Source organism: Alexandromys fortis, unplaced genomic scaffold (genome assembly GCF_014885135.2).
Source record: "Alexandromys fortis isolate MF-2015 unplaced genomic scaffold, M_Fortis_MF-2015_v1.1 scaffold_127, whole genome shotgun sequence".
Taxonomy (NCBI): Eukaryota; Metazoa; Chordata; class Mammalia; order Rodentia; family Cricetidae; genus Alexandromys; species Alexandromys fortis.
Window position 1 is genome coordinate 3870131 of NW_026068006.1, and position 26182 is coordinate 3896312.

Below are 26182 nucleotides of genomic sequence, written 5' to 3' on the forward strand. Positions count from 1 at the left end.
TCGTTTAATTAGTTTATAAAACAATGGCTTTCTCTACGGCATCCTCTCTCACCCACATCTTGTATCTTGCTCATCTTCAGCCTCCGTTGCCCCTTCTTGCCTAGGCCTTCCCGCTGGCCCCCACTTCTCTCCAAGACATCCTTTCCTTCTTCCACGGGCTCTTCTTGCCTCTTGCCAGGTGTCTCTGTCCTATGTTGGTTTTGACAATCTAATGTAATCAATGCGCCTTGCCTGTGGGGACTTTCCAGCTCTTTTCATTGAGTCTGTGCTAATATACTTAGGTTAATCAGCTAAAGGTGGAAGGCTAAATTTCCTCTAATCAGCGGTGCCATCTTTGAGATGCCATTTACACCTCAAGCCTGGGCTCTGTTTGTCCCCTCTCTTACCTGCCTCAGGTAGACTAAGATAGTCAGTGCAGGAAGATGTCGTTGTCTGAGGGGGAGACTTTGCTGGAAAGATATGCAGAGCACGCAGCTGCAGTCACTCTTCCTACCACTCAGAGGACCTTTGCTTTAATAAGGAAGGACTTTGGCTTTGTCCTTTCCTCTTGCCTTCCGGTCTCAGACCACACAGTGGCTGGTGCTGCTTCCCCTCTCCTCCTGGGAAAAGCAAGGGTGGGAACATGTGAGTTGCGTTTCTGTGGAATGAGCCCAGAAGACTGCAGCAGATGAAGGGAGGAAACCCAAAATCTGTTCATGTCTCACCATCCTCCAAAAATGGCTCCCGTTCACAAAGTGGATTGCATGCCTTCCAGGACGCTGACCAAATCTTGATATTTTTCAGAGAAAAGTTACTTTGGCTCACAGGTTCGGAGGCTGTGATCAAGTGATGCCATTTGTGCTCAGTCTCTGAATTTACTGACTGGTCATGTTGGGAGCATGCCATGGAGCAAAGGGAGTCAAGAAAGAATAGGATAAGAAGGGAAAGAGACCATAAACTGGAGTTTCCCATCTCCTTCAGAGCGATTGTCACCAGTCTTCAGTGGCTTCATGACCTTCCATGAGGCCTCATTTCTTCAGTTTTCTATGATCTCCTATTAGCACCAGCTGATAGCCATGCATTTTCCCCAAGGACCTTTAGGAGACTTTATTACATCTAAACCAGCAGCACAGCTGTGTACTAAGACCCACAGAACAGGTGCAGTACAAACAAGATGTCTGTTGGACAGAAACAGTAGAGAGGCTGAAGAAACCTTCTCAGGTCTTAGCTCTTGGTGTTCTAGTCTAACTGAGGTTGGTAGAAAGGTGGTAGGCAGGGAAGAGGCGACTCTTTGAGGCATATCAAATGCTTTGACCAGAGGTGTGCTAGTATGTGACTACTTCCTCCGCATGAAATGGGATCTGCCTGAGTTCTTCCAGTTACATCCTGCCCTGACCGTCACAGAATGGACAGGGCTGAGCATACCCCTTCTCTGACTACCCAAAGTCTAAATCCAAATTCTGTAGACTGAATTCTAGTGTCATCCTCGAGACATTTATTTTGTTTATTCTTCATCAGGATATCTGTTATAATTTTCCATTGTTCTTGGTCCTAAATCAACAATGGGAAGACCAAGAGTCTGTGGGTCTGGTTGGATGAGAGAAGCAATGTTTTCTAATTCAGCTGAAAACCTATTTCTATGTGGCATTTTCTTGGTATTGAATGATGGCAACACATTTAGATTCCTTAACTTATCTAGAGAAATGTCACTACAAATTTCTTGGGATCTTATTTCTATCATTAAATATAAAATTATGTCCATATGCATGTACCTGTGCTTGGGTATGTGCCCTTGGTGTGGGTGACAGAAGCATTGGATTTCCTAGAGTTGGGGTTACAGGCAGCTGTGAGCCATCCAACCTGGGTACAAGGAACTGTACTCAGGCCCTCTGGCAGAATACTAATCATTCTTAGTCATAGATTCATCTCCAGCCCTGGGAGGAGAATCTGTGAACGATTCATATCACACGTGTTGCCTTTCACAGAGCCATCTCCCTCCCTGCTTTTTGCACTCTCGTGGTTTTCTTATTTCCTCTTCCTGTCAGAGTATCTGTTATTTCTGTTTAGATTGTCCAGTTCTTGAGAACCATTTCAGATGTGTGTAAGTCTAAGAAAATGGTGAGCACCATTGAGAGAGGCATCGGCATAGAACTGAATTACCAGGACATACTCTTAATGATGGAGTTCAGCACTTAGGGACGAAGCAGCATCTGTACAATCAGCTGTAAAATTAGACAATTAAACACTGTATAATTGAAAGTATAGAATAAACGGATTCCCTCGAAGGTTCCACGGTCCATTAAAATCATCATTGTGGAAGATCTTAAATCAATGACGTCAGTTCCTATTTAAGTAAATTGTTTTACCTCCTCCTGGTAGTCAGTGGGGAGTCAAGATGAGCAGAGATGTACTTCCTCTGGAGAAGTATATAAGAGAACATGATAAAATAAGTCATAGTGTTTTCTGGCAATCCTCTGGCCCCAGGTCACATTTCCCTACTCCAGTTGGCCCATTGATAACCCCTCGTATTTCTTTATGTCCAGACACAGACAGGAGGGAGCATTCCTGGTGATTCTGATTTGTCTTTTGATCCCAGGTTGCTGGAACAGAGGGCTTTTACGTGTTATCTGTCTTGGTTTTGTTGAACATTTTCTTGGCATCTTTGAATTATTCAGGATCGTCAGAGCTTGGCTTCTATAATTGATGAATTCCGTGGAAAGCAGTTGGCATGCCACCTTTTAGCACATTGCTCTTACAGAGTCTGGGAGCAATGGCACAGGCACCCGAATGGAGACGCTAAAATGACAGAAGTCTTCCATTTTCTCTCTGCTCTTGTGTTTGCCTGGGGCTGGACCTCAAGAGGATAATGCATCAGTTGAAATCTGGACCAGTTTAGAACAAGACTCATTAAGTTATCATAAAACCCTGGCACGATGCAAAACATCTCAAGAGTTTTTCTCTCTGTAGACCTGTCATATGGTAGTTTTAACCTTTGCTTTGGAAAAAGCATAATAAATATGGGAATGGAAATGTACATGGGCAGTCTTTAAAAGTGACTCACGTGGGGCTGGAGAGACAGCGCAGTATTTAGCTTGCAGAGAACCTGGATTTGGTTCCCAGCACCCACATCAGATATCTCACAACCTCTCAAAACTCCAGTTCCAGCCTCCACACGTGCCTGCATCCACATGATGCATATAAACACATACGTTCTTGGAATTTTCCTTGGGCCACCAACCAGCTCCCAAATAAAGACACAGAGACGTTAAATATGAACGATTGGCCTAGGCTTAGGTCTGTCCCACTCATTTTTATAACTTAACTTATGCGGTGCACTCCCTGACCAGCAGGAAAGAACAGCCACCAGACGAGGATTCTTCCCAAATCACGCTTTATTGGAGCCTCTTGGTTGAAGGGAGAGCAGGAAGCAAGGGGCCCTGAGCTCTGAGCTGCAGCTGCTTATATAGGGAACTAGGGGTACGTGCAGGCCTCCTATTGGTCAAAGTGTCTCAGCAGCCACTCCAAGCTCCCTGATAGGTCTGGCACACTGAGGACACTGAGCATGCCCGAGATGGTGGTACTGGCTATGACCTTATATGGAGTTGTTTATCCCAAGCCTGCAGGGGCCCCGGCGCCATCTTGTAATGGCGGCTGCAAAAGCTGGCTCCTTGCAGTGAGCATGCTCGAGTTAGTGATTCTGGCTAAGACCTTATATGGAGTTGTTTACTCCAGCCCTGCAGGAGCCAGGTGCCATCTTGTAATGGTGGCTGTACTACTGGCTCCCTGCAAATTTAACCTGTTTCTCTTCATCTACATTTTGTTTTGGGGCTTTCTACTTTTCTCTCATTCTGTATATTCTGCTCTTCTGCTTCTTCTGTGTCTGGCTGGCTGGCCCTGGCATCTCCTGAGTGTCTCTTTTCTTTCTTCTCTTTCTCCTTTGAGTCTAGATTCCCTCTCCTATTTATTCTCCCTTCCTGGAAGTCCTGCTTATACTTCCTCCTTTTCTATTGGCCATTTAGCTATTTATTAGACCTATCTGGTGCTTCAGGCAAGGTAAAGAGCAACACATCTTTACACAGTTAAACAAGTATTGTGCAACATAAACAAATGCAACATATATTTGCATTGTTAAATAATCTGCAACACACAGACAAGCACATTCACACATAGAGACAAAAATAAATAAATCTTTGAGCTGTTAGTAATATTCTGCACAGCTATTATTAAGGCAGTAAGCCAGTTGCACAGTCAGAAAAGACTAAACAAGAGGCATAATGTAGCTTCAGAGTTCAAGGTCTCAGTCACACATTCACTTACACAGCTGGAGTGTGTGTATGTGTGGATTGGCTGGAAAAGGAGTTGGCAGACACACTCGGCATTGGGGTCTATTACTCAGTGTTTGATGCATGATTCTGACAGCTCTCTTTTATGTGAGGATGTGAAACCCTGCCATTATTGGCACAGCAAAAGCTCGAGTTGAGATAATCTTATCTGTATTTTTTTTTCAATTGCCCAGAGTATTTTCATGATGGTTAAAGATCAGGCCATATTTTTTTTTTTTCATTTTTAAACACACGCTTCATTCTATGGTATTTTATGATACAGAAGAAGTATCCTTGCCTGGGACCCAGTTCATAAAGGAAACCTGGTGAACTAAATTGAGTTTCGAAGAGGATCCCATCAGCCAGCTTTCCCTCACTGTGACAAATCCCTGAGTCTCTGGCACAGAGGTTTATTGTGGCACGGCCAGGTGGTTTCAGTGCCATCGTGCCTGTGGCAAGGCAGACATGGTAGCAAGGAGTATGTGATAGAGCAAGGCAGGTCTCCTCATTGTAGCTGAAAGCAGAGAGAGTGAGGGAGTGAGGTCTGTTGTTTCTAGGAGGTACCGCCAATGGTTCTGCCGCCATTCCTCCTCAGAGCTAAGACTGGCAGCTGAGCCTTTAACACACAGATTTTAAGAGTCATTTCAGAGGCAAAACAGCACATCCCATAGTTACTCTGAGACTGACAGACATATTCAGTTTGGTACTCGAATATCAGCATCTATAATGTAAAAGCTACATAGGAAATATTCATGGAGTGGTTTTCTTTCGTGATTAACTTACCAGAAGTGTGTGACTGTGTGTGTTGTATGTGTGCGCTGTACATGTGTTTGTGTGTATGTCTTTGTGTGTGAGTGTGTTATGTATTTGTGTGGATGTGTATTGCTGTGTGTGTGTTATGTACATTTTTGTGTATGTGTTGTATGTGTATATGTGTTTGTGTGTGTGTTTGTGTATATGTGCATGCATGTGTTTGTGTGTGTATGTGTGCATGCATGTGTTTGTGTGTGTATGTGTGCATGCATGTGTTTGTGTGTGCATGTGTGCATGCATGTGTTTGTGTGTGTGTGTGCATGCATGTGTTTGTGTGTGTGTGTGTGTATGTGTGCATGCATGTGTGTGTGTACTTTACTGGCATTCTTCTCAATTTCCTCCAAGACCAGCAGCAGCTCTGCTCTGTCTGTGGATGCTGTGTCTTGTGGTCAGGGGCAGCAGCTGTGTCTGTGGATGCTGTGTCACAGTGGTCAGAGGCAGCAGCTGTGTCTGTGGATGCTGTGTCTTGTGGTCAGGGGCAGCAGCTGTGTGCTGTGTGGATGCTGTGTCACAGTGGTCAGAGGCAGCAGCTGTGTCTGTGGATGCTGTGTCTTGTGGTCAGGGGCAGCAGCTGTGTGCTGTGTGGATGCTGTGTCACAGTGGTCAGAGGCAGCAGCTGTGTCTGTGGATGCTGTGTCTTGTGGTCAGGGGCAGCAGCTCTGTGCTGTGTGGATGCTGTGTCATGGTGGTCAGAGGCAGCAGCTGTGTCTGTGGATGCTGTGTCTTATGGTCAGGGGCAGCAGCTGTGTCTGTGGATGCTGTGTCTTGTGGTCAGGGGCAGCAGCTGTGTGCTGTGTGGATGCTGTGTCACAGTGGTCAGAGGCAGCAGCTGTGTCTGTGGATGCTGTGTCTTGTGGTCAGAGGCAGCAGCTCTGTGCTGTGTAGATGCTGTGTCATGGTGGTCAGGGGCAGCAGCTGGGCTCTGTCTGTGGATGCTGTTTCTTGTGGTCAGAGGCAGCAGCTGTGTCTGTGGGTGCTGTGTCATAGTGGTCAGAGGAGAGTTTCTCTCCTGGTCATTAATCAAATTGTCCTTGTTTTCTGCTTTAAAAAATTTCAACAACACAGGGTTATATTAGAAAACATGGAGATCATTAAAATGAAAAGCAAACAAAAAAATCAAAAGGTGAAGGACTTGTTTGGGGCTTGACAAAAACAACGGAGAGCTTTATGTTTTCTGACAAAACTCAAAATCTAAATTTCATGAAAAAATAATTACTAATCTTTAAAGGGCAAGAAATAGCCAAAGACCCTTATAAGTGCTTTGAGAGACAGAAAGAGGCTTTGTAACTCTGAAAAGGGAGTTTAAGGAGTGCCTACAGAATAACTAAGTGATTCATATTTTCATACATTAGTAAGAAATATTTTAGATATTTTAAGTATTGAGGTTTTGTTTTACCACAAAAAGAGTATTGGGTTTCCAAACTCAGCAAGCTTATGTGACTTGATTAGCTCTTGCCAGATACAAGTTAACCTGAGGGCATCTTCTTGAATTCAATACATGCTTTTTCTTTGTTCTCCTCTCCTTCCTCTTTTCTCCTCTCCTCATCCCTCCCCTCTCCTCTCCCTCTCCCCTCTCTTCCTCTCCTCCCTTCCGTCTCCACCTCTCTCTCCTCCCATCTCCTCCCTTTTCCACTCCTCTCCTCACCTCTCATCTCCTCCCATCTCTTTACCTCCTTTCCCCTGCCCTCCCCTCTTCTTTTCTCCCCCTCCCCTCCCCTCTCCTCTTCCCTCCCCTCTTCTTCTCTCCTCTTCTCCTCCTCTCCCTCCCCTCTTCTCCAACTCTTAGAAAAATATAGTAAACTCTTCATAAGTTTTGTGATGTGATCAAGTGGATAAAATGTAAAATAATCATAAAATGTAAAAAATATGATCTTTTTGAGCATAAGTTATTCCTAGATGTTAAATTATTTTCTCTCATTATCCTTAAAAGCTTCTGCTGCTTCATGCTTTTGTCAGTTCTGTAGAAGATAAACCTTCTGTCTAATTCTTGGTCAGGGTATAGAAATATCTAAGAAGACTTGAATTTGCTGTCTTGAGAATGAGGCATTGGGAGACTTTAGAGCTATGCCTGTGGATGACGGTGCTCACTGTGCTAGCATGGGAGCTGAGTCAGATCCCAGCATTCACATACAAGGCCAGATACAGCCCTGTCTCTGCATGGAAAACTCCAGAACTGGGCAGCGGGAGAAGAGATAGGAAGATGGGTGGGGACTTGCATCCTCTCAGCTTAGCTTCTCTCCCACTAAGGCAGTGGGTGATAAAACAATGGCTGATGTCCCTCTGTCCTCTGAGAGCACGTGCCCACACATGTGCATGTAATACATGTACATATCCCATGTTCACATATATACATAAACATGCACCAAAATAAAGAATGGCATTTAGAATCAAGGCTTCTCTCCATATATACATATATATACACACACACTCTATACATACACTCTATACACACATAATGCATACATATACACACATATATATGCATAAGGATACTGTTGTTGAGAGTCTTTCTTTGAGGTGCTTACAGAAGGATGGGTGTACATTTTCTCATTTCCAAGTTCAGGAAAGGCGTTTCATCTTTACTCAAACAACAAATGAGATACGGTTAAGGTGTGTAAGGCCTTGTCCATCTTACACTGAGGGGACCTGATCCATGTGTTATGCTCGGAATTGCTTATAATTTGATAGATTCACGTCGGTGTCAACTAATAGTCTTAACTGGCTGTATTGGTAAACTGGAGCTGACTCTCTCTAGATAGAAACTGGTGACATCTGACATTGTTCTGTCATTTAAGCCTTGGTGTCTAAGTGTTACAATGGGTGTAATCGCCCAACAGAAGTGCAAGAGCATTCTGTCCTGAAATGTGTGATTTGGGAGTGTGTTGTGATTTTGGGATTCCCGAAGAAGATCACGTATAAGGTTAATATGTGACCTTTCCCTCTGCTCCTGAATCTTGGGTTGCATGACACAGTTACTCTTTAAACCCTGGCCACCTACTCCAAATAGCATGCTTTCCCAATGCCAAAGACTTACTTCTGATAAGACAGGAAAGTGTGTGGTTGAAAGATATGTAAAATATTTATTTTATAACTCTTAGGACAAAAAAATAAACCTTTCTGACATATAAAAATTTTAACTAGTAGGGCCTTTGGAAAGAATTTCAAGTATTTAGGAAATAGCATGTATATTGTTACTTACTTGAGTACATAAAGCTAAGAGTGATCAGAGAATGTTTATAAACGTTCTCCAAAGTGTATTTTACATATATGTACATATAAGTATATATATAATATATAAAAATATAATTTTAACTATATTTATAGGTGTGTATGTTTTATAAAATATTTAAAGACAAAGAAAAGAATAGGTGGGGAAGAGTCAACACTGCTGCATTTACTAATTAAATTTTCAGATATGAGTTCCAGATGCTAACACCAAAATATGATGTAAAAAATATTTTTAAAAATTCAAGTTCACTAATGGATTCCAATAAGCAGGATTTTGCTTATTAAATGGATAAGCGAAACGTTGCCCTAATTGATGATTTTCTTTACCGAGCTTCTCGTGATATCCATTTGCTTTTGATTTAACTCCTGCCCTTCTTTCTTCCCGGCCAGTGTTAAGGAACCCTGTGTGTAAGCTATATAGATTCCCCACTGCCGACAACAAGTGGATGCGGATCCGCGAGCAGATGTCGGAAAGCGTTCTTTCCTTCCATATCCCCAAGGAGCTGATTGCCCTGAACATAAAAGAAGACTTGTGTAGGTAAGAGAAATGAACCATCTCTCACACTCCTTTTTGGTTTTAGCTAAAGTTATATAACATAAATATTTAGTATGTTACGTTTTTGAAGCACACAAATTGAGGAATGGTTACACTGAGTTATGAACACATACAAGACCTCACACACCTGATGTTAAAGCTGACCTCAACTGCGTTTTTGCTTTCAGTTTTACCTTTTCCAATAGGGATCACGCAAAGTTTTAAATTATGTGTGTTAGGAGATAGCTCAAGTGCTTCCTGTGAAAGCATGGAATCTGCATGTACTCCCCAGTGGCCGGATCAAAAGCAGGCAGCACAAATTTGTAGTTGCAGTACTGGGGAGACAGAGACAGAGGATCACAGGAGCTTGAAGGCCAGCCCAGCTCTTGTAGATCAGGCTGGCCTCAAACTCACAGAGATTCACCTGCCTCTGCCTCCTGAGTTTTGGGATTAGAGGAATGAGCCACCACTGCTTGGCCAACTATTTTGTATCTTGAGTTGCATTTCTCATGCGAAGCTTTATAGCAAACCAATACCACAAGCTCTGACTCATGTCTTTACCTCATCTGTTTGGGATTCCTCGTTGTTTGTTCCTATTGGAATTAAGGAAGAGTAGCCTTGTCTATGGACTATGTAAATTAGCAAGACTTTTAAACACTTGTTGCTCTAAAAGCATTTAAGATAACTGGTAAAATACATTAATGGAAAGCACTTTTTCCAATGAAATCAAATCAATTTCTATACTAACACAGGAGGATCTGTGAGTTCATTGGTTTGTAAGAGCATCTCTGAACCATGACTAATTAGATAATCTGATACTTTGCCTTTTAAACAGGGATGTAATGACTAGATGCAGAATACTGTATCATATGAAACACATTGAAGGTCTAAAATCTCAAATGATTGTGAATGTTTTCATAGTTTAATAATTTTATAATTGCTGAAACATACAGTAGAGAGTAAAATGTCCTGTGCTTGGGTTCCTGTTTCATGTCAACAGCTGGATACCTTTGACTAGTGATATTGGGCCTTTTAGTAGACTCTGCTGTCTCCAGAGATTCCAGATTGACTTATGCCAGAAATGGCACCACAGAAGGGTAGCTACGGTGGTGGTAAATCGGTTAGAGTAGGGATAAATACACCACTATTCTTTATCAAAAAGAAGTGCTAACAGAAACTGACATTTAGGAAAAGTTATGAAGGGTTTTGGATTTAAAGAAACTGGTGTGGGTCTAGAAACAACAACTGAAGGAAAGACAAGTAGATGGGTGCTTAGGGTGACTGGTTGAAGAAAACCAGAGCACAGAAATCAGATAATAAAAATGGACTCAGGCCAAGGGAAACTGGGGCATGGCCAGGCATCTCCACAGACTATGGAAGACCCAGCCACATATGCTGGAGAGACAGCCTAGCAGCAGAGTACCAGACAGGACCTGGCCCATCACTCAGCTAAGAAGCACAAAGATTTTCCCAGTGAGCAGATGTAAGAGGTGATGGCTAGCCCTAACCCCTATGCTACATCTTAGGAACTCCGTCTAGTTTGGTCCCCAAATCCCCAAGGAAATAACCAAAGGCACAGAAAACAGACAATGAAGGCATTTCACAACACAGAGAAATCTATTCACATACTAATATATAAGTATATAATATATAAGTGTTCTGACTTCCACACACAAATTTGTGTGTACAATCATACATGTGTACATGTGAGCACACACATATGTAATTTAAATAGACACTATAAAAATTCTTAAAACATGACTTTTTTTTATGAAAGTAGAATCTCCCAGATGTAACCAGACTCTGAAAGACTTTATGCAGTAGTGTTTCTACTGCTTTTATTCAGACCCCAGGACAGTCCCTGCCTTGTTTGCTTTCCCTCCCAAGCCCAGTGGCAGATGGGGTCTTCCTGACTTTCATTGAAGGCCAGAGCATCACTGATGCCATCCTTCAGTACTTGTGAGCATTTATAAACATTTTATCACCATACTTAGGGAGTTATTAAGGGAAAGATCAGGACTTCAGAAAAAAGTTATTTGGGCCAACTTACTATGATGAACACATAATGGCAAAGACTCGTGTAATTATTTTGTGAATTTTTAGCCAATTGCATCCCTATACTTTTAATAAAAAGGAATAAGCTTATGTCTTGTGTCCTCTATGAGACCTGTAGAACATAGGTGGGTATTCAACTACACAGAGAGATGATAGACAGACATAGATATAACCAGTCATACATACTTTAAAATATAATTTAATAAACACAGTCTTAAGTCTGTTATAAGTAGCCATGTTCATATACCTACAGCATGCATATATATTTATACATGTCATATATGTACCTGCAGCCATGAGAAGACTATACAAGGGCCAATGTAAATATTTTTGTCTTTTTTGACAGATGTAGTCTCTGTCCCTGCCACTTTAGCACAAAGAAACAAGCAGTCACGGACATTTGAGCGAACAGTTATAGGTGCATTTTAATCAGATTTTATTGAGAAAAGCAGAGCTTGCTTCTCCGGTCCCAAGATGATGAACTCACAAGCACAGTCCTCAGTGCCTATGCAGGCTTTATTGAAAATTCTTCGTTGACAATTTTAATCTTTTTTTCATCTCTCTTCTGAAGATACACACACCCTCTGACAGCACAGCACAGTAGTTCTGAGTTGTGTGTTGCCAAATCTCTGCAGGAGCGTCTGTCAGTCACTTGACTATGTTGTTGTATTCACTTGCCCTAATCGAGGAAGGGAAGGAGCATGGGAAAGGCAAAGGACTGCCATGGGAGGACATGAGCTGCCAGCTGGGCAATGAGGCCGTCTTCACTCAGCACAGTAGCTAAGCCATGTTGTGGAGCTGCTTGCAGAAGAAAGCAATTGCCTCCCCTCCACTCTGTAGACCCTGGAGGCTGGGTAAGAACTCTAGTGTGTGGGGTAGGGGGTGCACATACCCACTGAGGACTAGAGGAACTGCCGGAGATCCCACCATTTCTGGTGGAGGTACATGATCAAGACCAAGGAACTGCCATGAGTAAGTAGTCCAAGAGCAGATGCAAGGACATGCACCACTGAGATGCCATGACATTATGTAAAGGGCCAGATAGAGCCCGCGAAAACTCTGCGATTACAAATCATCTCACACCATAAACCACCAGGTAATCAGAGATATGACAAGGAACTAAGAACCAGACCCCCGCATCCTTGATGCATGTGCAGTATCCACAATATGCCCATCACCTACTGAAACATTTCCTTGGGGTAGCATAGGAGAAAACAAACTTCTAAAGGGCTGTGTGTGTGTGTGTGCGTGTGTGTGTGCGTGTGTGTGTGTGTGTGTGTGTGTGTTGCATAACAATCATAATGAAAGGAAACGATGTATCAGTTTGAGAATTTGAGTCCCAAATTCTTCAAGTTTGATTGTGAGATTGCTTTTGAAAGGTAACAGCAATTAAAGGAAATGGGTAAGGCTATGCTAATTATGTATAGTCAAATCCGTTTCTAAAGACAAAAAAAAAAAATCTCAACAGTCAATACTGACTTTCATGTGTCTGAGTTTGACATATCTGTAAGTTAGTCTGGGTATGTTTGCAGGACCACATGTGTTCGCTGTTTGCTTGTTGGCAGAATTCATCCTTTTAGAGTATAAATGAAGAAAACCATATTCTCCGCAGCCAATCCTGATGGAGTTTAAATGCTGCTGGGAGGGGGGGACATAATGCACGGCACAGCAGCTGCTTTCGTATCCTTCATTCACAGTATCCGTCCTTGCCTGCCGCCGACATCCAAAACCACGCTTGCATTCTGTCTCACAGTTAGTGTGACATTTGCACCCAGTCTGAACCATTTTTATTAAATTTGACATTGTACACACACAAAGTCTTATGGCCATGACAGAGTTGAAATCCTCAGGGAGCTGCCCCCCTGCTGACCTGGGCAGTGGCATCTTCTCAGATTAAATTCAAAGAAAATAATCTTTTGAGTCGGCAGTGAAGGGTTCACAGCGCTGCACTCTGAATTCTATATTATGGTTTTGCTCCAGGATCCTCACAAGCAGGAAGTCTGAGCCAACATTGTTCACTGCAGTGAAGATGGGCTCATCCTGTGGTTAGTGATTTCGGGACGTTTGTTCCTGGAGATGGAATGTATAATACAGATATGGAAAATAATGAATTTTTATTATGAAAAGAGTGCATGTAAACAAAGCAATAGGACAAAGAAAATGTGAAAAAAGGGAAAAACCACTCTAAATTTCAATACCAGAAGGAAAAGAAGGGTGTGTAATTTCAGTATTTACTCTGGCTGTGGTAAGCATAATTTTCATCTGTGGTCATCATGACCTCCTTGCTGTAAAGTTGAGAGTTTTTAGGATGTAACTTTGTGGGTATGGATAGTACTAAGGAGTGAACCTGGAGCCTCACACAGTCTCTAGCACAGATCCGTTATTCCCAGCACCTGCTTATGTTGTAAATGTATTTATAGTTTGTTGATATGATATTAAATGAAGTATAGGCTAGTAACCAATTAGATATTTCATCTTAGTTTTCATGAGTATTTTTAAAAGCACATGGAAGGATGCACTTTTATAATGTCTTCCCAGTGCTGTTTCTGGATTACAGATTGAACTGCTAATTTATTTCACAGCCATGTAAAGTTGGAACACTAAAACTTGCTCCTCTTACAGAATTCTTAGGTTTGCCAGCTGGCAGCAGGTTCATTTCCGCTAGCTTATCAATGTAAATATAAATATCTTTTCAAAACTGAGCTCCTCAGCCTCATTTTAAATATTTTCTTCCTTTCATTTTAGAGAAATGATCGACCCTTTAGCCTTTGTTTCTATTTTTTTATAGTTGAAAGATGATTTGGTAGTATTTAACTTAATCTAATTCATAGGTTATATATGGATAACAACGTATATATGCATAAAATAAATAATATATAACACATTTTAATTAAAATAGGATTACATTACTTCCCCCTTTCCTTTCTCCTTCAAACCCCTCCCACACCTTCACTCTGAAATCAATAGCATCTTTTCTTTCATTAATATTGTTACATATATATATGTATATGCACAGAGATACATACTTATGCAAACCTTAGACATTTGCTCTCTCCTATGTTTACTTCAGGGCAATGCTTCAGTGGGTGATTGACTTACTGTGTGTATTGCTTTTGCATCAAGGTCACCGGAACCTGGTTCTTGGTTCCTTGCTGTGTCTTTGCTCACCTGGTGGTTTGTACTTGTAATCCCAGAAGTCTCATGGGCTCCATCAAGCAGGTGATGACGTCATGGCATCACAGGTGTGTCCTTGCTCTGATCTCCAAGTATTTACTCACCACTATAGTTCCTTGATACTGATCATGCAACCGCACCAGAAATTGTGGGATCTTCAACCGGCCCACTCGTTCTCAGTGGGGATGTGCTGTCTCTGAGAGTTATTATACATCCTGTATTGTTCTTCTCCCAGCAATTCCATAGCATGGCTTACCTACTTTACTGAGTACCCAAGGCCTCTTCATGGATCTCAGTGAATTTGAGGCCAGTCTGGTCTATATAGTGAATTCCAGGACAGCCAGAGACACACAGATAAACCTTGTCTTGAAAAACCAAAACCAAAAAGGTGACCTTACCATCAAGGCCATGTAGGCCCACATATGCGCTTTCAAACATGTTAAATTATATTAAAATGTATACCATATTGTACGTAATATTCACTTCCCCTGAATTTGATGGCTATTTCCATGCTTCAATGAACTTTCCTACAATTTTTGTTTATAATAATTACCTGATATTCTACCATATGAGTGTCGACTAATGTACATAAAAACTGTTACTCCAAGGTTTGCAAATATATTATGTAATTTAACTTACCTCTTTTATCCTGTGTGTTTAGTGCATGGGTACACACGTGTATGTGAGCACACCTGCCTGTGCATGCCCGTGTGGAGGTCAGAGGTTAATGGATCTTCCTCTATTATCCTCCACCTTGCTCTTTAATGTAATTTCTGTTGAAATTAGATTGACACTAGAGCTTGCCCTTTGAGCTGCACGAGCTGGTCGATAGCTTCTCCCATCAGCCCCTCTCTACTTTCCCATCCAGTGTTGAGCTACAGGCATCTGCTGCCATGCCAAGCTTTCCTATGGGCTTTTGGTGCTCTGAGCGCATGTCCTTCTGCTGCACTGTTAACTACTGGGCCAGGTCCCCAGCCCTGTGTTATGGAAAATTACTTTAATAGTGTCTGATGAACACATTAATGGGCATCTTTAATATGTTTTCAGTTTCGAAGCAAAGTCCATTTGTATTTTATGGCCTTGATTTCTTATTGCCAACTTTTCTCTGTCAACTTGGCATTAAAAATTTTCCTGTTACTTTTATATGCAAATCATGCACTCACTGGTTTTAAGACATTAATATTTTATCTCTTATGTGGATGAATATCTGCCCATCTGTGGATTACCAATACCACAAAAACATCAGTAAAATGTCAATGTAGAACCCAATATATTCATCATTTCCTTTTATTTTTTAAATTTTAAATAAACTTATTATTTAAAACATGCAAATAAAAAATACATGCCAAAATTAATCAGACATAAAGTCTACATATCTCATTGAACTTCTGTTCAATGGCTAGTCATTCTGAAGCCATAGAGCTTCACATTAATTTTATTTATTTATTTATTATGTATACAATGTTCTGTCTGTGTGTATGTCTGCAGGCCAGAAGAGGGCACCAGACCTCATTACAGGTGGTTGTGAGCCACCATGTGGTTGCTGGAAATTGAACTCAGGACCTTTGGAAGAGCAGGCAGTGCTCTTAACCACTGAGCCATCTCTCCAGCCCCCTTCACATTGATTTTATGTTTGACTATCAAACTGTTTGGTAGTTAACTGTAACTTTCACATCCTTACCCACCACCAGAACCAAAAAGTCCACCACAGAGTTAGAACTATAAAAATGTTCCCTTTTACTTTTAAGAGTTATCTTAACATATATACTTTGACATGTTTCAAATACTATTTTTTAATCATACTTTTACATTAATTTCATTTCAAGTTCTTATGTATATTTTGTTATCTTTCATGTTGTAACTCAAAAGCCAGCTTTGGACTAGTGACTTGGTCAAGTCAGAAAAGTGCTTAGCTTTTCGGAGTGGAAACTTGAGTTAGATCCCATGAACTGGTAAAACAAACTGGGGTTAGTGGTGCATTCTTAAATCCCAGTGCCGAGGAGGGAGAGAAGAGGAGATTCCTGGGATCTGCTGACCACCCAGCCTACACTAATAGGCAAACTGCAGGCCACTGAGAGACCTGTCTCAACATGGAGGACAGCCCTGAGGAATGACACAGAAACCATCCTCCAACTTCAGCATTCATAAACACACACATGTACACAGACCCATAAAGGTTAATCAGTCTCTTAATATTTTGTTTATTTTACATTTTGAAATCTTACAACCTGAAGCTTATTAGCATTACAGAAGGAATTACTGAATTTACTCTACTATTGAAAATGTGGCCAATTTTATTTTCCTTTTCACCTCTTATCTGCCACTAAGGGCATTTAGTAGTCAGCACAGCAACAACAAAACAAACCACTTAGTTTTCCCCCAGTTATGTTACTATTAATTTACATTTGTGACTGGCAGGGGTGCACATTGACATGCCACAGCATATGTATGGAGATCAGAGAAGCACGCAGAATCTGGTGTCTTGCTGGGCAGTGGTGGCACACGCTTTAATCCCAGCACTCGGGAGGCAGAGGCAGGTGGATCTCTGTGATTTTGAAGCCAGCCTGGTCTACAAGAGCTAGTTCCAGGACAGGCTCCAAAGCTACAGAGAATCCCTGCCTTAAAAAACCATTTAAAAAAATCTGTTTTTCTTTTGGTGTCTCCTTCCCACACTTGAATTCATAGAATCAAAATAGGACTTAAGGTTGAATGACAGGTGCATTTTCTGCGGCTCTATTTTTCTGGCCCAGCTGAATTCCTTTTTAAAAAGCTGACATCTTGCGCTAAGACCAACAATTAATAAATGGGACCTCATGAAATTGAAAAACTTCTTTATGGCAAAGGACACCATCATTCAGACAAAGCTATAACTTTCAGAATGGATAAAGATTTTTCTAACTACACATCCAATAGAGGGCTAATATCAAAAACACATAAGGACTCAGATATTAAGAAAATAGCCCAATAAAAAATGAGGTACAAGTCTAAACAGAATTCCCAAAAGAGAAAACTCAGATTTCTAAGAAACACAGAAATGTTCAACATCCTTAGGCATCTGGGAAATGCAAATCAAAACTACTTTGAGATTTCATTTTACACTCATCAGAATGTTTGATCAAATAAATCATAGCTCATGTTGGAAAGAATATAGACTAAGGGAAATGCTCATTCCTTGATGGTGGGAGTGCAAACTTGTACAGCCACTGTGGAATCAGGGTGATGGTTCCTCAGGAGTACTCTGCAAGCTACCAAATGAGAAACATAAATGCCAAGCCAGTCACAAACCCTGCGATATACAATGCCTGCAAGATAAGCTAGTGCAACGGTGGCACAAAGCTTGTGGGAGTTACCAGCCAATACCTGATTTGTCTTATGGTCCACTCTATGAGATGGAACCCATATCTAACATTGCTTGGGTGGCCAAGAACCTGAGACTAGATAGTTCAGGGACCTCGGGGGAATTCAAATACTACTGTTCTAAAAGAAACAAACAAACGTGGGAGTGAAATGATTTCTAATGACTTTCTGCTATGCTCGTGGATCTGATATACTCATGCCTTACCTAGTCATCAGAGAAGTTTCTTCATGCAGCAGATGGGAACACATACAGAGTCCTACAGCCAGACATTATGCACAGAATCAGAGACCTTGGAGCACTCAGCCATAATTTGGATGTCTCCATCAGATCCCTGAGGAAGAAGAGACAGAAAGAATGTAAGAACGAGAAGGGATGGAGGGCACTAAGAAAATAACAACAAATGCCTAAATCAGTATGACTAAAGCACATATGAACCAACAGAGACTGGGGCGGCAAGCATAGGACCTTTATGGGCTCTTTACCAGGTCCTTCGTGTTTATATTATGGTTTCCAGTTTTGTGATTTTATGAGTGATTCCTGAGTGAAAATTAATGGGTCTCTGATTCTTGTGCCTTCTCTTGGGTTATTTTCCTTTTGTTTGTTTGTTTTGTCTAATTCCAATGTGTTAATTTTGTTTTATCTTATCATATGTCATATTGTATTATTATAACTTAGAAGACTATTTTTTAAAATTCTCCTACATGTTGACATCCAGTTATGCCAGCACCATTTGTTGAATATGCTTTTCTTTTCATTTTATATTTTTTGCTTCTTTGTCAAAATCAGGTGTTCATAGGTGTGTAGATTGATATCCAGGTCTTCGATTCAGTTCCATTGATCTTCTTGTCTGTTTTTATGCAAATACCAGGCTGTTTTCAGTACTGTAGCTCTGTAGTAGAGTTTGAAGACAGGGATTGTGATACCTCCAGAAGTTCCTTTGTTGTACAGGATTGTTTTGGCTATCCTGCATTTTCTGATATCCCATATGAAGTTGAGTATTGTTCTTTTGAGGTCTGTGAAGAATTTTGCTATGATTTTGCTGGGTATTGCATTGAATCTGTAATATGTACTCACTCATAAGTGGCTGTTAGACATAAATCAAAGAAAAATCAGCCTACATTTCACATCCCCAGAGAGCCTCGTAAACAAAGAGGATGATCCTAAGAGAGACATAGCCTCATGGCAGAGGTACCGGCCAGAGACATGCTTATTGCGAGAATTCTATGGAATTTCAAGGTCCCAGCAACCACCAAGTAGCATGCTATCAGCTACTACTCATAAACACCATTTCAGTGTTTTGTGGTGGGGCCTCTTAAAAGAGCTGCAAGGTTTTTGCAGCTAAAGCTGAGTCAGGAAGCCTCTCTTAAATGAAACTCTTGCCTTCTGCAAACAGAGCCCACCCAGTAAATGCTGCTACCACAAAGCCATGCTTAACACTGTTCTTTTGTGTCTAGAATTTTTCCCAAGCTCTCTCAGGTTTTATGTGGATATAGTTGCCCCACGTTGGGTGCTATTTGTTGACAGAGGTTTCTGTCCTGGTACTGCAGCTGTTCAGTCCCAAAGAAACACACAGAGGTCTACATTAATCATAAACTGGTTGGCCTATGAGCTCAGGCTTCTTATTAACTCTTACATCCTATATTAACCCATAATTCTTGTCTGTGTCAGCCATATGGCTTGGTATCATTTATAAGCGAGGCATTCTCATCTTGCTTCCTCTGCAGCTGGGTTACAACTGCAGATGGAACCTTTCCTCTTCCCAGAATTCTCCTATTCTGGTCACCCTTCCTATACTTCCTGCCTGGCTATTGGCCAACCATCATTTTATTAAACCAGTACAACTAACAAACCTTTATTGGGTACCATTGTCCCACAGCAGTTCTCCCCAAACTCTGGCTCTTACATTATTTCTGCACTGTCTTCTCTGGTACCTGGTTCCTGAGCATTGGGCAGTGCATTATGATATAGACGTCCCAGTGGTGACTGAGCAGATTTACTACACTTTGCTCAGCTGCAACTTCTGTATTAAGAACCATCTACTTCACAATGAGGCTTCTCTGATGAGGTCTCGGCCAGCATCTCAGGTCCCTTGCAATTGTTGGAGCTGTGGGGGAGTGTGGAACTTCCCACCTCCATGACAACTTCATTTCTACTATATATTTCTATAGTTTCATTCATATAGTTTTTGTTAATGTATTTTTTTAGTGTTCATTAAAGTAATTTTTATGGGTGAATCTCTTCTACTCATCTCATTAAATTACTTGATTTTTATCTTCACTCTGTAAACTGCCATCTTGTATAGATTACATGTGGTCTTTTCTCCTAGTTGTTTAAAGGAAGAAATGGCTAAAACTATGACTTGCCGAGACTGTTTGAGACCACATACATATTCTGCTACCTGTGACATTTATGATAATATTTAACTATTTTCTAAAGCCTTCAATTCTAGTCTGATTCCATCCTTAGTCTAAATTATGTTTAGAAAACTATTCCTTTTCTGTAACCTTATGAAAATATCAGTGTTTATTTTCACTTAGCTTAAGTATTTTAAATTGCTTCTGATTGCATATTATTGTCCTTATTACTTACTTATACCTTTTCCTACTATTTTATGATATCTAAAAGTAAATTCTACTTTGTATCCAAAATGTAGAAAGGTATGATCAGTCTTTTTAATTGACATATCAGCACAATCCATCAAGGTTGTTGTTGTTGATTTCTGTTGCTTGATCTTTCAAAAGTCTAAAGAGTTTCATGATGAAAAATATATTGGTAAGGTTTGCCAGTGACTCAAATGAACAGCATTTGTCCTGCATATGTCTGCCCTCTCAGCAGAATCCTTTTGCTTGGAAACAACTCACATTTTCCCTGTGGGGCATATTCTCCTGGCAGTTTAACCTGCTGTACCTCTGGTTCTCCCTAGCATCTTCTTCATCTGAACCCTGCAGGATGGTGCTGTTCTCCTTAACTTTTCCTTCAAATCCACAAATCGCATTGCGGGATCATGCAATCTATTAGAAATATTTCTAAAATGCAGGTTGCAGTTAGGGGTTTCTGGAGATAGCTTTGGTATTTAGCCCTTTGTGACCTGTACCAGAATTACACGCTAGGATAGAATGAGGAGGCAAATTCTCCTTATAGAGTGTTCAAAGTTATACTGTCCTTTTGAGAAGTTTAAATGTTTCTATAAGAATAAGACATAGAAGATTTCGTACTTCTCACAAGACAATTACTACTTTGATCTAGTGTAACTAAAGAATAGAGAAGAAGCTAGCACACTGTGGAGTAATTTGGTGAGAAGGAAAGAATGACATGTTACAAACAACCTCTGTGTGTGTGTGTGTGTGTGTGTCTTTATATGTGCTTTTCCTTGTGTTTATAGTTCTTCCAGCATGGTTGAGTGCAGGATAAGTTATATAGGTCTTCTAAGCTACTAGCATAAAATTGTTATAGTCTGTCTTAATGATACCACATATTTTCTTTATGTTGAGTATTTTCTTTAAATATCACACTATTTCAAAGTTTGCTAGGCTCAGTCTACATAATAGTTCTACCTATATGGTATAAGTTCCTTGGAGATTATAAATATTGTGTTAAATCTAGTGTGGTATGCATGTATTTAGATGGGACCCATGTAGCTATGTACTATTATCTTTATAAAGATATACAAATTCATAAACATAAAATGACATTTAAAAAACTTATTTTACTATAAATGGACTCTATAGCCAATATAATTCTCCAGAAGAAAATAATTCTATTGTATCAGTTTTTGTCTCGTTTTCCTCTTCTTCCCTGTATGCAATTTTAATCATTAATTTAATTAACAGAGAACAGAGAAGCTTTCCAGTATATAGTGTTAAGAAGCTGGAACTCAGGACATGAATGTTTTATAAACATGAGCTTGAAGCTACTCTTCCAATTTTATATCAAACAGATATGTGTGCTTTGTTTTATAGTGCAGAGAAAACTTATGAACCAACACTGAAAAAAATGTTCTTAGTATTTTAGTGTAGAAAATTGCAGCAGAGTTTGAAAACACAGACTTTATATGCAAAATTCCGTTGACTTCTGGGAAAGAATAGATAGACTTTGCTTGGGTATTTCAGTTTCCTAAATTTGAACTTTTGCATGATAGTAAATCATATTAATGACAAAGAATTGAAATTAAAATACTTCAATTTTTTCTTTTTGAATGATAAAATTTGCTTCAACAAAACTTGTAAGCATTACTAAGACAGATCATTCATTACAGTAGTAGTTGAAGTTTATGGAATCCCTATAATTTTACAGAAATTACTCATTACAGAAATGCTTTGACTTGATTATATAATTATTTATAGTTTGTTAATGAGGTTCAGTAGGCTGAAATACTTTTTAATGATCACAAACTGGGAGCTTTTCATTACTTACTTACAATTTTTTAAATTTTTGTTTGAAAATTTCGGCATATAAAGTATTTTGTTTAAATCTTCCTTGAAATTACATTCCAAGCCCTCCTCAAACACCTTCCCAATCTCCCTCTGGGATTTTCTCATGACTTTTATTTCACTTTATTTTATCAAAGTCAATGCATGATCTTAGTGTTGTCTGTATGTACCTGGGTGTAGTATCAACTACTGGAGAATGGCTAGCCTCGCAGTGACCACACCCTTAAAGAAAATGGACTATCTCCCCAGAAGTCATCAGTTGCCAGTAGTTTCTCAGATGGGCATAGGACTTCATGAGTCTGATCCCCATTCACTCTGGAAATTTGACTGGCTCAGTAATCTTCATGTCTTATGCACATAGCCACAGACACTCTACATTCATTCTACAAAGACCCTGCAAATGCAGTTTTGCTGTAGGCATTTACTGTCTGTAGCTCATATATTCTTTCTTCCTTATTGGCTGTGATGATCCCTGTGGGAAAAGGTATGATATAGTATATATATATATATATGTGTGTGTGTGTGTGTGTGTGTGTGTGTGTGTGTGTGTGTATGAACTGCCCATTCCAAGCACTCATTCTCTATTCATTGATAAGCAGTAGGCTTCTGTATTAATTGCCATCTTCTGCAAACAGAAAATTTTCTGATGAGGACTGAGAGGTGCACTAATTTATTTGAATAAACATAAAAACTTAGGGAGAACTGCTTCGTGCTATGTCTATTTAGTAGAATAATAGTACTAAGTTCTCCCCTATGGCCTTGAACCTAAACACTCCTGCATTTCAGCTCAGTTTAACAGACCAGACACACATTTTCACATATTTTGTCTTCTGGAGTATAACTTAAATCCAGGAAGAAAGTGTCTGGCTACTCCCATAGCATTTACGCCACTATTGCACCCGTGGTCCCATCTTGCCAGGCCAGTTGGTTTTGCTACTCACAGGGACTGCAGTAACATTGTTGATGGCTTTTGTTTGCCAGTAGCATGCTTAAAACTTCCTACCAGTATCAAAGCTAGCCAGTACAGGTGAATCTTCCTGGTTGATACTAGCCTGGTTTTTCCATGTGCTATACCACACGACTCAAGCATGTAGTATCTTCAGAAATATGGTCTTACTATTGAATTCTGGAGCGCAATCAAGAGCATTGGAAATAGCTTGTAATACTGGGGAATGGTGTCTATGGAACCTATTAATTCAAAACTCAAGACTTTCTTTTAATTTTCATACTATATTCAGGAATTATAATGTATGTATCTACAAGAATATAAATTATAAACCTGTTTATTTAGTATAATGTATTATTACATATGAAAAAGATAATTGACAAGGATCTGTAGGCTCCAAACTTTGAAATAATACTTGCTGTAAAGAAATCTATTAGAGGTACAGAGTCTACATATTCACCTAAATATTTTCATATATCTGTGCTGACTTTCTAGGTAGTAAAGGGGTTCTGAAAAGAAGATAGTCTTTTTTATCTTTCTTCTCATTTTAAAGCATTTTGTCATTTTAAAACCTATCATTTAAAAAATGTTTATTACCCTATGATAGCATTATAGAAAACTTTTTAAAACTAAACTACACATTAAAATCTTAAATGAAAGGCATATTTGTTTAGGTAAATCTCATTGTAAAAATAGCATCACTTATGAATAGAGAGCCAGTAGGATTTTTGCAAAATGACTTTGCTTATCTAATTCTTATGACTTTTTAAGATGAACTTACATACTTCCCCACCTTCCTCCCCTGCTGCCGCCGCCGCCAAAGACATTTATTACCAGGGAGAAAGTCTCTTCCCATGCTGTCTGTTGTAGCATAAGCTTGATCTTTGTGAATATAAGCTTGATCTTTGTGAATATAAGCTTGATGTTTTATTTACCTAAGTCTCCATCCTTGTCGTAAGTCTGGTTTGTTACACACAACTGAAGCACAAGTCTTTCCCCGTGTCTTTTAAAGTGTACATACTTGGAAAAAGCAAAAAAAAAAAAATAGAAAATTTTTACTGACTTCAAAGAAACATGGCTTAGAGTGAACAGCAATCAGGAGTGAGCCCCTCTTCTTAGACAGCATACTTATCAAATCATCGCCAGACTGATGAGTTTGAGTGGCGAGCCACTCTTGCTAGACAACATATTTATCAAACCATCCCCAAACTGATGAGTTTCATAGATGATGAATTCATTTCCAAGCCCTTCAGTTTACATATTTATCTTTGTTTCCTTGCTTGCTCTCGTTGAGAACCCAACCCTGAGGATCCAGAAGAATGAATTTTCGGCACCACATCCTGATGCTGGTGTGGGCTCATGCCTGATAAATTCCCCTTCTTCTGCTCACGTTTCTTTATGTGATGCTGCTGCACAGCGGTGGGTGGTTCATCACGTGAGTGCCTGGCAACTCCTGGCAGAGAGGGCAGATGCTGTGTGTCGTTAAGTCCATTGTTTAATGAGAGGTCCTGTGTAGTTTTTATGTGTCATCAAGTTGGCAACGAAATGTGGGTTTTATTTTACTGTTTTGATATTAAGATATCCTCACAGGAAAGAATGGGGTGAAATACGCCTAAAAAGGATAACTTTGTTCTGTTGTGCCAGGATTCTGTCCTGGTGTGATTTATCCTTTTTTTTTTTCCTTTTTGATTTGATTTGCTTTTCTGAGCACTGTGAATTAAACCCTGAACTTTCCCATGCTAGGCCAGCATTCTATATCAAGCTACAGCTATAGCCCTATCGTGCCAAGATTCTTTATATAAAATTATTAGGAGAGAGTGTGTCATGAACATTAAGTTATATATTTTGAGCTGGTGAGATGGTTCACCAGTAGAAGGCACTGGCTGCTCTACTGGGTGACCTGAGTTTGATCCCTGAGTCTCGCGTGGTAGAGAGGTAGATAGAGCTAAACCCTGCAGGTCGTCCTCTGACTGCCACGTTCACACACGGATAGTGAACAGCTGTGCGACAACAATTCTAAATTTTCATTTTCTTCCAAGTGCAAAAAAAAACAACCCTAAGTAATGTGCATACGTGAGCAAAATGATCAATGAATGACATATACCTAGCATATAAACACATGTTTTAATATGTTGAGATTCTTTGCCTTAATATAATAAATAATGGACATGCAGCCACATGACCAAAGTTATTATTGTTCTTTCTTATTACAGTGGAAAGGTGATAATTTTGGAGGCAGAAAAATAAGCATATTGTATGTGTCTGTGTATGTCTTTAGGATTAATAGCATACCACACACCTCTGGCAGCATAAATATACTGTGTCATAAATTCCCAGGGATAAAAAATAGATTGGACCCACTTTCTCTCCACTGTATTGGGGGGTTGATTCTGAGATACCGATTTAGGAATAGCAATCAGACCTCATAGTCATTGGGGGTCTCAGGTATGCTGAAATATAAAAAAAAAAGAATCTTCTGTTGCTGCTTCTGGATATTACTGCTAGCTCTATACATATTATATTAGCTATAATGTTATCTCTTTTTTCCTGAGGAAACTCAAAATTGTTAATAGAGTCCAGTATTTTCCAGGAAAATTGTAAGGCAGACTAGAGATCAAATATGCTGCCTTAAACTTCAATCTTTAAGGATCTTTGTCAAGGATGACTCAAGCATTTCTGCCTGCGGGTTTAGAAGCACAATTCATTGCTCTAGAACTAGTGAGTGAGCCCCAAGAGGCTGTTCTTTATGATCCAGATAAACGGTAGCTAACACACTTCTTATTCTCAGCTTCTGATTGTTTTAAGACAGAAAGGCACAGCTAGGTATATCTCTAGCATCATGACATCAAGTGTTAGGTTCTCAGTAATTGTACAATATAAAAGGAAGGACACCTCAAGTTTGCTAATGATGCTTCTGGATTTTCATGTCAAACTATTGTTAGTCTATATCTAGGTAGTTAATATTATCTTTTCTCTGAGAAAAATGAACATTGTAGAGGCCAGTGTGACAGCCCCACACTGTCTTCTGATGCACTTGTGAGTCCCGTGACAGGCTGCTTGAAAGTGCATCTGAAATGCAGGTGAGGGTTTCAAGGGCCTCTTAAGCCTCCAGCTCCTCTCCTGGTTCCTTCACCATTTACCTACTCCAACACTAAAACTGCACTATCCAATACGTGTAACTCGTGGCTATTTAAACCTTCTCTAAATTTATTACAATTAAATCAAATTAAAATTTCATGTTAATCCCCTGGGTTGTATTCCAGTTTTGCCATATCTACTCGAGGCTAGTAGCTGCCAAATTATACAACACAGTTGGTACAGAATTTTGTTTGATAGGACTGA

General features: G+C 40.0%; 1 protein-coding gene across 4 annotated transcripts in view; it reads left to right on the forward strand.

Moving 5' to 3' along the window:
* The window catches only part of Inpp4b (inositol polyphosphate-4-phosphatase type II B), a 696298-nt gene that overhangs the window by 510409 nt on the left and 159707 nt on the right, over positions 1–26182 (forward strand). For all 4 annotated transcript variants that reach the window (XM_050161508.1, XM_050161511.1, XM_050161509.1 and 1 more), the window contains exon 13: positions 8733–8880. In XM_050161508.1, coding sequence (XP_050017465.1) covers positions 8733–8880 — 148 coding nt within the window. The remainder of the gene's footprint in view (positions 1–8732; positions 8881–26182) is intronic.